Raw genomic sequence first — 15426 nt, 5'->3', positions numbered from 1 at the left:
AAACTAGGGGGAAAGGAATATGGAGATTAGTTGATAAAGTTTGCTGTTGTATATTTTTATTCTGCCTATCACTAACTACAGTTCCTCCTTTAAACCCCAGTCTTTAAGTTCCCAAAACACAAAGCAAAATAGTGTTCACTTACCAGAGAAATGTCCTCCTATCTCAGAACTTCTCTGAGGACAAGCAGGCTGCTTGTTCTCACGACTGGGTTGACATCCACGGCAGCCCCCTCAAACCGGAGTAAAAATCTCGCGGGAGGTCCCGCACGCAGGGCACGCCCACTGCGCATGCGTGGCCGTCTTCCCGCCTGTGCACGACCGTTCCCGCTCAGTTTTTTGCTTTCCGCGCTGGAGAGAGACGCGTCTTCGTCCCTCTCCATGTCAGCCCCGGAAAACCGGTTTGCAGCCTAGTCCGCGCTTTTATTTTCTTGTTGTTGTGCGTTCACGCCCCTTTCGTAAAAAACAAACAAAAAAAAAGGGTTTGTTTTTTCCTTCCCCTCGTCGAGTTTAGTCGCGGGGTTGCCGCGGCCGTTTCTTTCTTTCTTTTCTGGTGTGCTTTACACCGCCACCATCGACGATTTTGATTTTGCCGATGCGATTTTTCCGTCGATGTCCTCGAAGGTCCCGAGCGGATTCAAAAAGTGTGGTCGGTGGGGCCGGCATATCTCGCAGACCGATCCTCACGCTTGGTGCCTCGGTCCGGAGCATAATTCCAAGGCATGCACCTTGTGTCTCGGCTTACGGAAGCGGACGCAGGTGGCGAGACAAGTTCTTTGGGACCATCTTTTTGGAACTTGTGCCAGCCCTTCGACTTCGACCTCGACGGCATCAGTGTCGACGGCCGGGTCTTCAGTACCGGTACCGATGTTGACGTCTTTGGCGCCAACTATGGCATCGACCCCAGGAGCACAGGTTCCCTTGGCCCGACGACCTGCCAGTGACGGCGGTGGTGAGCGGCCCCGTGGGCAGTCCACTGCTCAGGGCCATCGGGACCGAACCCTGTCAGATCTGATACCTAGAGGCTGTGGAGACTCCACCTCCTCCTCGTCTATGCCGTGGAGCGCCGATGACGGGCATCGGAAGAAAGCTGCCAAGAAGCACCGTCATCGGTCGCCCACGGCGCATGGGACTGGCAGCTGTGGGACGTCAAGAGAAGACTCGACCCCCAGGAAGCGGCAGTGCTGGAAGGAGAGCTCCCCCTCTGTCGAAGAGGTGTCGATGCGCAGGTCGTCGGGTACCTCGGTACTGTCTCCTGGACCCGGGCAGCTTCCAGCACCGACGCCCGCACCGGCCCCCCTGCCTCTCCCGACAGCGGGCCTAGACAAGTGCCTCCGAGCCATCCTTCCGGGGATCCTGGAAGGGCTGATGCGCCAGGCCTTGCCAGCACCGGGGGTGCTTGCGCCCTCGGTGCCGTTGATGGAGGCACCGGTGGGCTCTGGTCCCGTGATGAGGCAAGCGGTGCCGGTGTCGATTGCCACTCAGGTGGAATTCCCGTCGACATCGATGGAGGGAGCTTTGTCCCCGCCGGCGTGGGAGTCCACCTCTCGACACCCTCATCGAGGACCTGGTTCCTCGCAGTCGAGACAGGCCCGGTTGCGGTCTGAGCTGAGAGAGCTCATCTCCGACACCAAGGAGAAGGCCTCGTGGGGGGAGGAGGAGGACCCCAGATATTTCTCCTCCAAGGAGTCTGTGGGCCTTCCCTCCGACCCCACACCTTCACCGGAGAGGAAGCTCTCGCGCCCTGAGAGCCTGCCTCTTTTGTTCGGGACATGTCTATCAGTATTTCCTTCCCAATGGTTACTGTGGATGAGCCGAGGGCGGAGATGCTCGGAAGTCCTCGACTATCCATCACCACCTAGAGAGTCTTCCACGGTACCGTTGCACAATGTCCTCAAAGAGACACTGCTTCGGATCTGGTTGAAGCCATTATCTAATCCCACCATTCCCAAGAAAGCGGAGTCCCAATACAGAATCCACTCAGACCCGGAGTTGATGCGCCTCAACTCCCTCATGACTCAGCAGTCGTGGACTCGGCTCTCAAGAGAGCATGGAGTTTGAGGGATACCGCCTCGGCACCCCCTGGGCGGGAGTCTCGCACTCTGGACTTGTTTGGGAGGAAGGCCTACCAGTCTTCCATGCTCGTGACCAGAATACAATCATACCAGCTCTACACGAGCATCCACATGCGGAACAATGTGCGGCAACTGGCGGACCTGGTTGACAAGCTCCCCCCGGAGCAGTCCAAGCCCTTTCAGGAGGTGGTCAGGCAGCTGAAGGCGTGCAGAAAATTCCTGTCCAGAGGTATCTATGACACCTGTGATGTGGCATCCAGAGCTGCGGCCCAAGGTATAGTGATGCGCAGACTCTCCTGGCTGCGTGCCTCTGACCTGGACAACCGCACCCAGCAGCGGCTGGCGGATGTCCCTTGCCGGGGGGATAACATTTTTGGCGAGAAGGTCAAGCAGTTGGTGGACCAACTACACCAGCGGGAAACCGCTCTCGACAAGCTCTCCCACCGGGCGCTTTCAGCATCCACCTCCACAGGTGAACGTTTTTCCCGGGCTCGGCAGGTTGCACCCTACGCCTACAGCAAGCGTAGGTACACCCAGCCGGCCCGAAGGCCTCCTCAGGCACAGGGACAGTCCCAGCGCGCTCGTTCCCATCAACAGCGTGCGTCTAAGCAGCCCCCTGCGCCTCCACAGCAAAAGCAGGGGACGAGCTTTTGACTGGATCCATGAGAACATAGCCGCTATCAAAGTAGCTGTGCCGGATGGCCTGCCAGGGGGAGGTTGAAAGTTTTTCACCAAAGGTGGCCTCTCATAACCTCCGACCAGTGGGTTCTCCAAATAGTGCGGTGCGGATACACCCTGAATTTGGTCTCCACCCCACCAAATTGTCCACCGGGAGCTCAATCTTTCAGCTCCCATCACAAGCAGGTACTTGCAGAGGAACTCTCCGACCTTCTCAGCGCCAATGCGGTCAAGCCCGTGCCACCTGGGCAAGAAGGGCAGGGATTCTATTCCAGGTACTTCCTTGTGGAAAAGAAAACAGGGGGGATGCGCCCCATCCTAGACCTGAGAGGCCTGAACAAGTATCTGGTGCGAGAAAAGTTCAGGATGCTTTCCTTGGGCACTCTTCTACCCATGATTCAGAAAGACGATTGGCTATGTTCCCTGGATTTAAAGGATGCTTATACTCACATCCCGATACTGCCAGCTCACAGACAGTATCTCCGATTCCGTCTGGGGGACACGTCACTTTCAGTATTGTGTGCTGCCCTTTGGGCTCGCATCTGCACCACAGGTGTTCACGAAGTGTCTCGTGGTGGTTGCGGTGTATCTACACAAGCTGGGGGTGCACGTGTTTCCGTATCTTGATGATTGGCTGGTGAAGAGCACCTCAGAGGCAGGAGCTCTTCGGTCCATGCAGTGCACTATTCAACTGGAGCTGCTGGGGTTTGTGATAAATTACCCGAAGTCCCATCTCCAGCCAGTCCAATCTCTGGAATTCATAGGAGCTCTGCTGAATTCACAGATGGCTCAGGCCTATCTTCCCGAAGCGAGAGCTCAGAATCTCCTGTCCCTCGCTTCCCAGACCAGAGCGTCTCAGCAGGTCACAGCTCGGCAGATGTTGAGACTCCTGGGCCATATGGCCTGTACAGTCCATGTGACTCCCATGGCTTGTCTTCACATGAGATCAGCTCAATGGACCGTAGCTTCCCAGTGGTGCCAAGCTACCGGGAATCTAGACGATGTCATCCGCCTGTCCATCAGTTGCCGCAATTCGCTGTGCTGGTGGACAATTCAGACCAATTTGACCCTGGGACGCCCATTCCAAATTCCGCAGCCCACAAAAGTGCTGACGACGGATGCATCTCGCCTGGGGTGGGGAGCTCATGTCGATGGGTTCCACATCCAGGGGGTGTGGTCCCCCCCGGAACAGGATCTTCAGATCAACCTCCTGGAGCTCCGTCGGTCTGGAACGCACTGAAGGCCTTCAGGGATCGGCTGTCCTATCAAATTATCCAAATTCGGACAGACAATCAGGTTGCAATGTATTACATCAACAAGCAGGGGGGCACCAGATCTCGCCCTTTGTGTCAGGAGGCCGTCAGGATGTGGCGATGGGCAAGCCAGCATGGCATGCTTCTCCAAGCCACGTACCTGGCAGGCGTAAACAACAGTCTGGCCGACAGGTTGAGCAGACTCATGCAACTGCACGAGTGGTCGCTCCATTCCCAGGTGGTATGCAAGATCTTCTGAGTGTGGGGCACTCCCTCGGTGGACCTTTTCGCCTCCCAGACCAATCACAAGCTGCCTCAGTTCTGTTCCAGACTTCAGGCACACGGCAGACTGGCGTCGGATGCCTTTCTCTTCCATTGGGGGAAGGGCCTCCTGTACGCATATCCTCCCATACCTTTGGTGGGGAAGACCTTACTGAAGCTCAAGCAAGACCGCGGCACCATAATTCTGATCGTGCCCTTTTGGCCCCGTCAAATCTGGTTCCCTCTTCTTCTGGAGTTGTCCTCCGAAGAACCGTGGAGATTGGAGTGTTTTCCGACTCTCATTTCGCAGAACGACGGAGTGCTTCTGCACCCCAACCTTCAGTCTCTGGCTCTCACGGCCTGGATGTTGAGGGCGTAGACTTTGCTTCATTGGGTCTGTCTGAGGAAGTCTCCCGTGTCTTGCTTGCCTTTAGAAAGGATTCCACTAAAAAGAGTTACTTTTTCAAGTGGAGGAGGTTTGTCGTTTGGTGTGAGAGCAAGGCCCTAGAACCTCGTTCTTGTCCTGCACAGAACCTGCTTGAATAACTTCTACACTTATCAGAGTCTGGTCTCAAGACCAACTCAGTAAGGAATCACCTTAGTGCAATTAGTGCTTACCATTATCGTGTAGAGGGTAAAGCCATCTCTGGAGAGCCTTTAGTCGTTCGATTCATGAGAGGCTTGCTTTTGTCAAAGCCCCCTGTCAAGCCTCCTACAGTGTCATGGGATCTCAACGTCATCCTCACCCAGCTGATGAAACCTCCTTTTGAGTCACTGAATTCATGCCATCTGAAGTACTTGACCTGGAAGGTCATTTTCTTGGTGGCAGTTACTTCAGCTCGTAGAGTCAGTGAGCTTCAAGCCCTGGTAGCTCATGCTTCTTATACTAAATTTCATCATAACAGAGTAGTCCTCTGCACTCACCCTAAGTTCCTGGCAAAGGTGGTGTTGGAGTTCCATCTTAACCAGTCAATTGTCTTGCCAACATTCTTTCCCAGACCGCATACCCGCCCTGCTGAACGTCAGTTGCACACATTGGACTGCAAGCGAGCATTGGCCTTCTATATGGAGCGGACGCAGCCCCACAGACAGTCCGCCCAATTGTTTGTTTCTTTCGACCCCAATAGGAAGGGGGTCGCTGTCGGGAAACGCACCATCTCCAATTGGCTAGCAGATTGCATTTCCTTCACTTACGCTCAGGCTGGGCTGGCTCTTGAAGGTCATGTCACGGCTCATAGTGTTAGAGCCATGGCAGCATCGGTGGCCCACTTGAAGTCAGCCACTATTGAAGAGATTTGCAAGACTGCGACATGGTCATCAGTCCACACATTCACATCACATTACTGCCTCCAGCAGGATACCCAACGCGACAGTCGGTTCAGGCAATCAGTGCTGCAGAAATCTGTTTGGGGTTTGAATCCAACTCCACCCGCCAGTACCCGATTTTATTCTGTTCAGGCTGCACTCTCAGTTAGTTGTTCTTCGTAGGTCAATTTCTGTTATGCCCTCGCCGTTGCGAGGTTCAATTGACCTGGTTTCTTGTTTTGAGTGAGCCTGAGAGCTAGGGATACCCCAGTCGTGAGAACAAGCAGCCTGCTGGTCCTCGGAGAAAGCGAATGATAAATACCTGTAGCAGGTGTTCTCCGAGGACAGTAGGCTGATTGTTCTCACCTACCCTCCCTCCTCCCCTTTGGAGTTGCGTTTTTTCCTCATTTCTTTGCTTGTCATTCAACTGAGTGGGAACGGTCGTGCACGGGCGGGAAGACGGCCGCGCATGTGCGGTGGGCGTGCCCTGCGTGCGGGACCTCCCACGAGATTTTTACTCCGGTTTGAGGGGGCTGCCGTGGACGTCAACCCAGTCGTGAGAACAATCAGCCTGCTGTCCTCGGAGAACACCTGCTACAGGTATGTATCATTCGCTTTCTCAGAAAGAAAGTTGAGTGGGACCTTTCCTCTTTATATAGTTTTGAATTTAAGGGGATTTTTTCAAATCAGGCTCTTTCAAACTAGCTCAGGAATCAGGTTGCCCTTAGTAACCTATGCAGATATTCTACTTCCTCACACCTTAATTAACAACTGATTGAGGTCAGTGGCCGTGCTACCTCTCCAGCAACCAAGGAACTGAAACTGTCTTTTTAGAACAAGATTTGAGCTTTCCCTCAATCTTTTAAAGTTGTTTGGCTAAGTTTCTATCTCTAGAAAAGGTTTTTTTTTTGTTACATTTGTACCCCGCGCTTTCCCACTCATCAGTTTAAAACTATGAGAAAAATGTCTACTTCTACAGAAAATTTCAGTTTAAAGCTATGTGAAAAGGGTTGTGCACTATGGAAACTAGTTAATAATGATTGCTCTTTTCTCTCTCACTCACTTTTTTTTCTCCCCTCCTCCCCCCCCCCCCCCCCCCCCCCTTAATACTGTGCCTGCTAGAGGCTATCTGTTAATACAGTGGTACAGAGTTCAAGTTTTAAAACTAGGGGGAAAGGAGTATGGAGATTAGTTGATAACGTTTGCTGTTTTATATTTTTATTTTGCTTATCACTAACCTACAGTTCCTACTTTAAACCCCAGTCTTTAAGTTCCCAAAGCACAAAGCAGAATAGTGTTCACTTACCAGAGAAATGTCATAGCAATAATGAAATGATCAAACATAAGCATCAATAAATTCAATGAGGTAAACTTGGAGATGGCAAATTGAATCCTAGAAATAAAAGTAACATGATACAGTATCAGAAATGTACACATTAAGCAGCACTCTAGAACGGAAAAATGTGATAAATGTCAGCAGAGCACAAATGGTACAGCATAATAGGCCAAAAAAACAGCAGGAAGTGGACAATGGCTCTTCAAGGACAAACCAGAAACGATTCCAAAAGTTCAAAGACGAGAAATGTATTAATGGTTGAAGACTCAGCACAGGGTGTTTACATACACCACATTTTTCAATTATTTCCCATGTTTTACACTAAGGAGTATCCTTATTGCTCTCATGGCAAACTTTTTTTTATTGTATTTATCAATCTGTTTATTTGAGTATTCATTTTAAGATGGTTTATAGATGAATTGTAAGAAATACTTCCTATTATATTTTGCAATTTTTTCTCTTTGATAAGGGTTGTACACATGTACTATGTTATTTTACATACATGTTTTCATCATTTTTTTTATTGAGGAATTTTTATGGCTGTTCTTGTGGTATCTTTTTTTTTTTATAAGTATTCACAATAATTCAAGAAACTCTTTTGAAAGATAGAAGGAGATAAGTAATATTCAAGTTATACAAATATTCAAATGACAAACAAAGGAAATTTCTCGCCCCCCCTCCCCTCCATACTCGTCCACAATTTAGAAGGGAAAACAAGGTACAATTCCATGAAAAATATATTCCACTAATTAAACTTAGGTGAGTAAAGAAGAGAACTTAAAGTGCCCTATCATTAACAATTAAGGAGTAGATGATAATAAAGCTGCAGGCTGTAGATTAGGAGTTATAGCAACCCTCAAGTCTAAAAAGGAACTCAAATGAGTGGGATCATAAAATATATATTTAACTGAATTGACTTTCAATACACATTTACAGGGAAAGTTGAGCCAAAATAAACCACCCAATTCTAGGACCCGGAGTCGAAGTTTTAGAAATAATTGACGTCTCTTTTGCGTTGCTCTTGCAGTATCAGGAAATATTCTAATCTTATTGTTCATAAAGAGTTCATCACTATGACAAAAAAATTGTTTCAGGATCCAATCACGATCTGGTTCTAAAACAAATGATACAATTAAAGTTGCTGGTGTAATACCCATCTCATCTTCTTGAATTATTTGTGTGAGATTCAGTATATCAAATGAAACATCTGCTCAGCTTGATTAATATTTCCTTTTTTATCCTTTTTATATGGTGGCAAATAATATATTTTAGAAACTGGCGGATAAGCCTCTTCAGGAATTTTCAATACTTTGGATAAATATTTCTTGAAAATTATTAAAGGGGCTATAGATGTTATTTTAGGAAAATTAATCAACCTTAGAGTTTTGCCTCTTAGTTGATTTTCTAAATTTTCCATTTTATAGTGAAGTAACATATTTTCCTTTATCAAGTTGGACTGAGTTAGTTGAAGAGATTTTATATTGTCTTTATTAATTTCTATTGTTTTCTCAATGTTTAGTGTTCTTGTTTCCAAGATTGAAATGTTTTCTAATGGCAATTTAGTAGTTTGGGTCACCAGTAACAATTTCTGTGAAAAAGAAGTTTATAAGCTCATAAGAACTTCCCAAATTGAGTCCAAGATAATAATGCTTGGTTTAGCAGGCAAGAAAGACTTACTAATATGGGCATAATCGAAAGAGAAGGGCGCCCATCTTTTGACACAAATCGGGAGATGGGCGTCCTCTCAGGGGCGTCCAAATCGGCATAATTGAAAGCCGATTTTGGGGGTCCTCAACTGCTTTCCGTCGCGGGGACGACCAAAGTTCCTGGGGGGGGGGGGGGTGTCGGCAGCGTTCCGAAGGCAGGACGGGGCGTGCTTAAGAGATGGGCGTCTTCGACCGATAATGGAAAAAAGAAGGGTGTCCCTGACGAGCATTTGGCTGTCTTTACTTGGTCCATTTTTTTTCCACGACCAAGCCTCGAAAAAGTGCCCGAATTTACCAGATGACCACCGGAGGGAATCTCCTCCAGTGGTCACCAACCCCCTCCCACCCCAAAAAAAATTAAAAAACATTTTTCCATTCTCTATGCCAGCCTCAAATGTCACACCCAGCTCCATCACAGCAGTATGCAGGTCCCTGGAGCAGTTTTTAGTGGGTACTGCAGTGCACTTCAGGCAGGCGGACCCAGGCCCATCTCCTTCTTACCTATTACACTTGTGGTAAATGTGAGCCCTCCAAAACCCACCAGAAACCCACTGTGCCTCCCTTCATCCCTAAGGGCTATGGTAGTGGTGTCCAGTTGTGAGGAGTTGGTTTTTGGGAGGCTCAGCACCCAAGGTAAGGGAGCTATGCACCTGGGAGCAATTTGTGAAGTCCACTGCAGTTCCCCCTAGGGTATCCGGTTGGTGTCCTTGGCATGTCAGGGGGACCAGTGCACTAGGAATGCTGGCTCCCCTCACGACCAAATGCCTTGGATTTGGTCGTTTTTGAGATGGGCGTCCTCGGTTTCCATTATCGGCGAAAACCGAGGTCGCCCATCTCTAAGGTCAACAATCTCTACTACTACTACTACTATTTAGCATTTCTATAGCGCTACAAGGCATACGCAGCGCTGCACAAACATAGAAGAAAGACAGTCCCTGCTCAAAGAGCTTACAATCTAATAGACCATCTCTTAGGTTGACCTAAATGTTGAGATTTGGGCATCCCCGACCGTATTATCGAAACGAAAGATGGACGCTCATCTTGTTTTGAAAATATGGGTTGTCCCGCCCCTTTGTTGCGCCGTCCTTAGAGATGGGTGCCCTTAGAGATGGTCGTCCCCGTTCAATTATCCCCCTCCACGTGATGTAAATTCAGGTGAAATTTGACCTGATAGCTGCTTCTCCTCTACCGCTCTGGAGATTGCCAAGACACTGGCTTTTCCCGATATCTCACCTCTGCTGATGATATCCGACGGATCCATGCTGCAGTCAGGCCCCAGTGGAGGAGGCACTCCTTGACCTGAGGTACAAGGGGTTTCCCGCCCCTGTTGCTGTTCCACCGCCGGCATTGTCGGAGGTCTTCATTCATCAGGGCTGAGTGAGATCTCGGCCTCAAGCTGGGGGAGTAGGACACACCCCAACGTTCCCTCCAGCAGCGAGGCACCCAGCCCCAAAAGACTTCCAGGCACTGCAAAGCAATCCATCGGCCCTTTTGGTCTCACAAGTGTAGTGGGACCAATGCGCTGTTTACCCCTCCTTTTCGGCATTTTCTCAAGTAAAAAGTTTCAAGTTAGAGGAAAACAGGGAGAGAACCGCCTTGCTGCATTCTCCTCAAGACGCCATCTTGTTTTCTTTTTTTTTGTGGTATCTATTTTATTAACAGTGTGTTTATTTGGCATTTGCACGATTTTCAATATTTTTCTGACAGTGTTTTCATTGTTATTATTATTAAGGCATATCTATTCACAAAATTCTGTAATCATTCATGAACTGTGTATTTTTTAAACATTTCATGGATACTAGCTTTTAATTGGACCACACTAGCGGCCCTGTTTACTAAGATGCAGTAGTGTTTGTAGCGAGTGTTAAAAATTAGCACGCACTAACTGTGTAGACGCCCATAGGAATATTATGGGGATCTACATGGGTAGCGTGCACTAATGCTTAGTGCACACTAAAAACACTTACGTGCCTCTAGTTCAGCATAGTAAACAGGGCTCTTGATGATCTATATGTTTTTGATTCCCACGGAGCCTTTTTTTATTTAATTATTTTACTTCATCTTACGTTCATTTATGTTTTTCTTGTTTGCCTTCTCCCTGTTAATACTGCATGAAGCTTGCTTTGCCTTGCATGCATGCGCCTATTTTTGGTGCCAGCTTTTGAGCTTTGAAGCAGTGATGCCACTGATAGCCACTCTGATTCTGTAGTTTACCGATGCTTCGATCATGCCACTTTGCTCATTTTTCACAGAAAATTGACTTGCAAAATTAGACTCTGAGGAAGGAGACAATATTTTGTTGATTATGGCGCAAGTATTCATACTTACAATATTTTGCCACTCTTCTTTTAATTTCTATTCATTCGGTGTTCTGTTTGACTACTTCAGTTTGAGGGTCGAAAGCATTTAGTGTGACATTATTCACACGCAGCAAGGTTAACTATTGTAAAAGATAACCAGTTCACTATCCATCATATTGTACAGTCTCGCTATTTTTTATTTTTGTGTCAATGTTCGATGATAAGTAACGTTCTCACGGTGCTTCTCTTGTTTTGTTGGTATTTAACCCTAGCACCAACCCCTCCTATGTGTTGCTTACCCTCAGTGTTTCACGTATCTTTTTGGTCACTTCAGCACATTTGCATTTTTTTATATTAGCGAATCATTTTGTGGCTATTCTTTACGGAAATTCAAGATTCAGTGCGTTCATATCTATACACACTCTATTTTTTACTTATACACATTTGCAACTTTGTTCTTTTGGTTTTTACTTTGTTATTCCTCGTGGATATTACATCTCAATACGCTTCTTACATAAGTATGAAGAAGTGCATATTTTACTTTTATTAACTGTTATGATTTTTATCCGCAAAGGTGTTTTTCTGTTTATCCTGTTCATAGCAATATAATTTTTTTGATACATTATTGGGGCTCATTTTCAAAGCACTTAGAGTTACAAAACTTTGTACCCTAGAGGTTCTGGGTTTGAGCTTTCTACCTAAAAGCTTAAATTTGGCTTCCAGAACCTTTCCTACATTTTCCTATGTCATTGGTACCCACATGTAAGTCTAAGTACTTTGAAAATACACCTCTATGTGTATCTCTATAACTTTTTATTGATGGATATATTAGACCATTTACATCTTTTGTCACATTGATAATTGTGGATGGTTCTATTCTACAGACTTTAGTGGAAAGGTCAGTAGCTTATTTTATTATTTGGAACACCATTTTTCCATTCTTTGTTTTAATTACAATATGTATAAGTGTTTATAATTGTGGGTAGTTTTTTAATATATTTTTATAATTTTTACATTTTGATGTTTATTTTTCTTATAATTTGTTGGTTTATATCTATCTATCTATCTATTTTTTCCCATATTGTACATTTTGTTTATATGTTATTTTAGACTTCTGAGGCAGGTATATTTGCCGAAACACAGTGCTGTGTCAAGTCTTCAACCATTAATAAATATCTCTTTGAACTTTTGGAATCATTTCTGGTTTGTCCTAGAAGAACCACTTCTTGCTGTTTTTTGACTCCTTGTGCTTACTGTGGGATTCTTTTGTTCCTCTACCACGATGGACTTTTTGTTTGTTTACATCGTAATAGGTAGCATGGAAAGAACTTTGTTTATTTCAAAATTTGATATATGACTCCACTTGTATATACTCCAAACCAACAAATCTAAGCAGAGTACAAGTAAAAGCAATGAACAAAACCATAAAACAAGACATGACAAAAGACAAACAAGCAGCCATATCTAGCCAGTACAAAATATAAATCAAATCAAAGCCCAGTTACTCCTCAGATAAAGCTTAGCCCCTTAAATTTATAAAACTTAGGCTCTGTCCTTAAATAAATAGGAAGTGAATTTTAAAGAGATGGTGCCAAAAAATAAAAAGCCACATATCTAGTGGAATCCAGTCTAGCAGGTGATGTAACAAAATACAAATGAAACATCTTAATAGGTATACATTAGAACATTCAAACAGCAGATACGATGCTCAAAGTGTCAGTACAATACATTGAAATATCTTAATAGGCAACCAAGGGGGGCAGAAACAATTGAGACATATGGATGGACAAGCTGAGTAGGACAAACTAATGGGATAAATAGATGGGTGGCTAAATTGAAGGCAAATTATATATACAGTTGAATAAGATATGGGGAACTAGTCCTAGGTACAAGCTAGCCCAAATGCGGAGTTTTTTATGCCAGTGATTGCAACAACACAAGTACTAACAATAAAATGACACTTGCACAAGCTCTCTGAGGCCCTTTCCTCCCTTCAGTCTCCAGATCCAGTGGATTCTGTATTGCTGTGTACTCGCTCTTCCTTTCTGTGTGTTGTCTGTGGGTACATGTTTGCTCTCTCTAGTCTGTCTTTCTCTTTTAGTCCCTGGAAAGTGTTTTTCATGCTCTGGCGACTGATGCTGGTGTGCTTTGCAGGAGTGTGAACAGCTCCAGAAGATGTACGGAGTGCACATAGATGAGAAGATGCTGGAGCAGACCCAACAGCAGCACATTTTATACCAGCAGGAACAGCAACACCAGATTCTCCATCAGCAGATCCAGGTACTGAGCCAAAGGCTTTCTTACAGTGTGACTGCCTAGGATATATGCCAGGCCAAGGGATGGGAAGCACAACTGACCAGCTAAAGCAGTTCCACCTGGACAAGATGTTTTAGTCCCACTTTCTAAGTACTCGTTCCCACTGCTCTTTCATTTTGTTTTCACCAGTTAATGCAGTTTATAAAGACAGTGAATGACCTCAGGTGGCATAAGACAGTGTGCTAGTGCTTGTCACCTCACAGTGTGCTTGAAACGCTTGCTATGACTCTGTTTTGAAATATGCTCTGTCATGGAGCATTCTTTTCTCCGAGGACAAGCAGGCTGCTTGTTCTCACTGATGGGTGACGTCCACGGCATGCGCGGCCGTTTTCCTACCCGAACCGGCTCGTGTTCGTCAGTCTTACATAAGTACATAAGTACATAAGTAGTGCCATACTGGGAAAGACCAAAGGTCCATCTAGCCCAGCATCCTGTCACCGACAGTGGCCAATCCAGGTCAAGGGCACCTGGCACGCTCCCCAAACGTAAAAACATTCCAGACAAGTTATACCTAAAAATGAGAAATTTTTCCAGTCCATTTAATAGCGGTCTATGGACTTGTCCTTTAGGAATCTATCTAACCCCTTTTTAAACTCCGTCAAGCTAACCGCCCGTACCACGTTCTCCGGCAATGAATTCCAGAGTCTAATTACACGTTGGGTGAAGAAAAATTTTCTCCGATTCGTTTTAAATTTACCACACTGTAGCTTCAACTCATGCCCTCTAGTCCTAGTATTTTTGGATAGCGTGAACAGTCGCTTCACATCCACCCGATCCATTCCACTCATTATTTTATACACTTCTATCATATCTCCCCTCAGCCGTCTCTTCTCCAAGCTGAAAAGCCCTAGCCTTCTCAGCCTCTCTTCATAGGAAAGTCGTCCCATCCCCACTATCATTTTCGTCGCCCTTCGCTGTACCTTTTCCAATTCTACTATTCTACAGTCTTCTTTTGTCCGCGCTCGGGACGGTCATGTTTGCGCCGTTCGCACCCCTTAAGTTGACCCTCGCGCGTCTTTTGGCTTTTCGCTAAAGTAAAAAAAAAATTAAAAAAAGGGATTTCGGAGAAAGACCTTTTCGGTCTTTTTCCCCTTCCCGTATTTCCAGTTTCTTGCCCCGTTAAGTTTACTTTCGTTTTCGGGGTAGGCCCTTTTGAGGCCTCGGTTCGAGTTTTTTTCTCTCCCTCTTTTTGGTGCCTTTACCGCAATTACGAGTTTTGTTTTCGCCGGCGTGATTTTTCTGCCCATGTCATCGAAGTCTCCCATCGGCTTCAAGAAGTGCACCCAGTGCGCCCGGGTAATCTCGCTCACTGATAGGCACGCGTCGTGTCTTCAGTGTCTGGGGGCTGGGCACCGCCCGCAGGCCTGTAGTCTTTGCGCCCTTTTACAGAAAAGGACTCAGGTAGCGAGATTGACCCAGTGGAACGTGTTGTTCTCGGGCTCTTCGTCGGCAAAAGCACCGAGGGTATCGAGTGCATCGACGTCGATAGCGTCAAGACCTCCGACCTCGGCATCGGCTGTATCGACTACATCGAGGCATCGACCCTCTGCATCGTCGGTACCGAGACATTGGAAGGCTGCGTCGGCGTCGGTGGTACCGGGACCTCCACTAGTGCTGATGTCGTCGGACGGTGGTGCTTCGACCGGAGTGCAGGTGAGGGCTGTCCATTCCCCTGCTGGTGGCGGTGAGCCTTTGGGTGGGTCTCCCCCTACCCTGAGGGCTCCTGCGGTACAGCCCCCCCCCCCCCCCCGCCCCGAGACCGACCTTCTTCGGCCTCGGTCCCGAGGAAGCGACGGTTGGATTCTACGTCCTCCTCGTCAGTACCGGGAAGTTCCGGTGACATGCTTCGTTTGAAAAAGTCAAAGAAGCATCGACACCGGTCTCCTTCCCGCATCGGTACCGAGAGCTCTGGGTCGCCGAGGGAGTCGGCACCCAGTAGGCATCAGCACCGGGAGGACCGCTCACCCTCTGTTCAGGAGGTGTCGATGCGCTCCACCTTGGACAGCCCGGAACAGACTCGACGCCTGCATCGGCTTCTATGTCTTTCTCCACAGCCGCCCTGCACGAGAGTCTCCGGGCCGTTCTCCCAGAGATCCTGGGAGAGCTGTTGCGCCCTTCCCCTCCGGTACCGGGGGTGCTTGCGCCTCCGGTACCGTCGAGTGAGGCGCCGGCTGGCCCCTTGCCCGGGGTGAGGTCTCC

General features: G+C 47.3%; 1 protein-coding gene across 2 annotated transcripts in view; it reads left to right on the top strand.

Annotated features, from left to right (window-relative positions):
* The window catches only part of SIK3 (SIK family kinase 3), a 454627-nt gene that overhangs the window by 405768 nt on the left and 33433 nt on the right, over positions 1-15426 (top strand). For both annotated transcript variants that reach the window (XR_003944053.1, XM_030221942.1), the window contains exon 17: positions 13066-13191. Coding sequence is in view for 1 of the 2 variants with exons in the window: in XM_030221942.1 (XP_030077802.1) it covers positions 13066-13191 (126 nt within the window). In the remaining variant the exon portion in view is untranslated. The remainder of the gene's footprint in view (positions 1-13065; positions 13192-15426) is intronic.

The sequence above is a fragment of the Microcaecilia unicolor genome, chromosome 12 (genome assembly GCF_901765095.1).
Source record: "Microcaecilia unicolor chromosome 12, aMicUni1.1, whole genome shotgun sequence".
Taxonomy (NCBI): domain Eukaryota; kingdom Metazoa; phylum Chordata; class Amphibia; order Gymnophiona; family Siphonopidae; genus Microcaecilia; species Microcaecilia unicolor.
The sequence above is the reverse complement of the archived record's forward strand: the minus strand, read 5'-3'. Positions and strand labels throughout refer to the sequence as shown.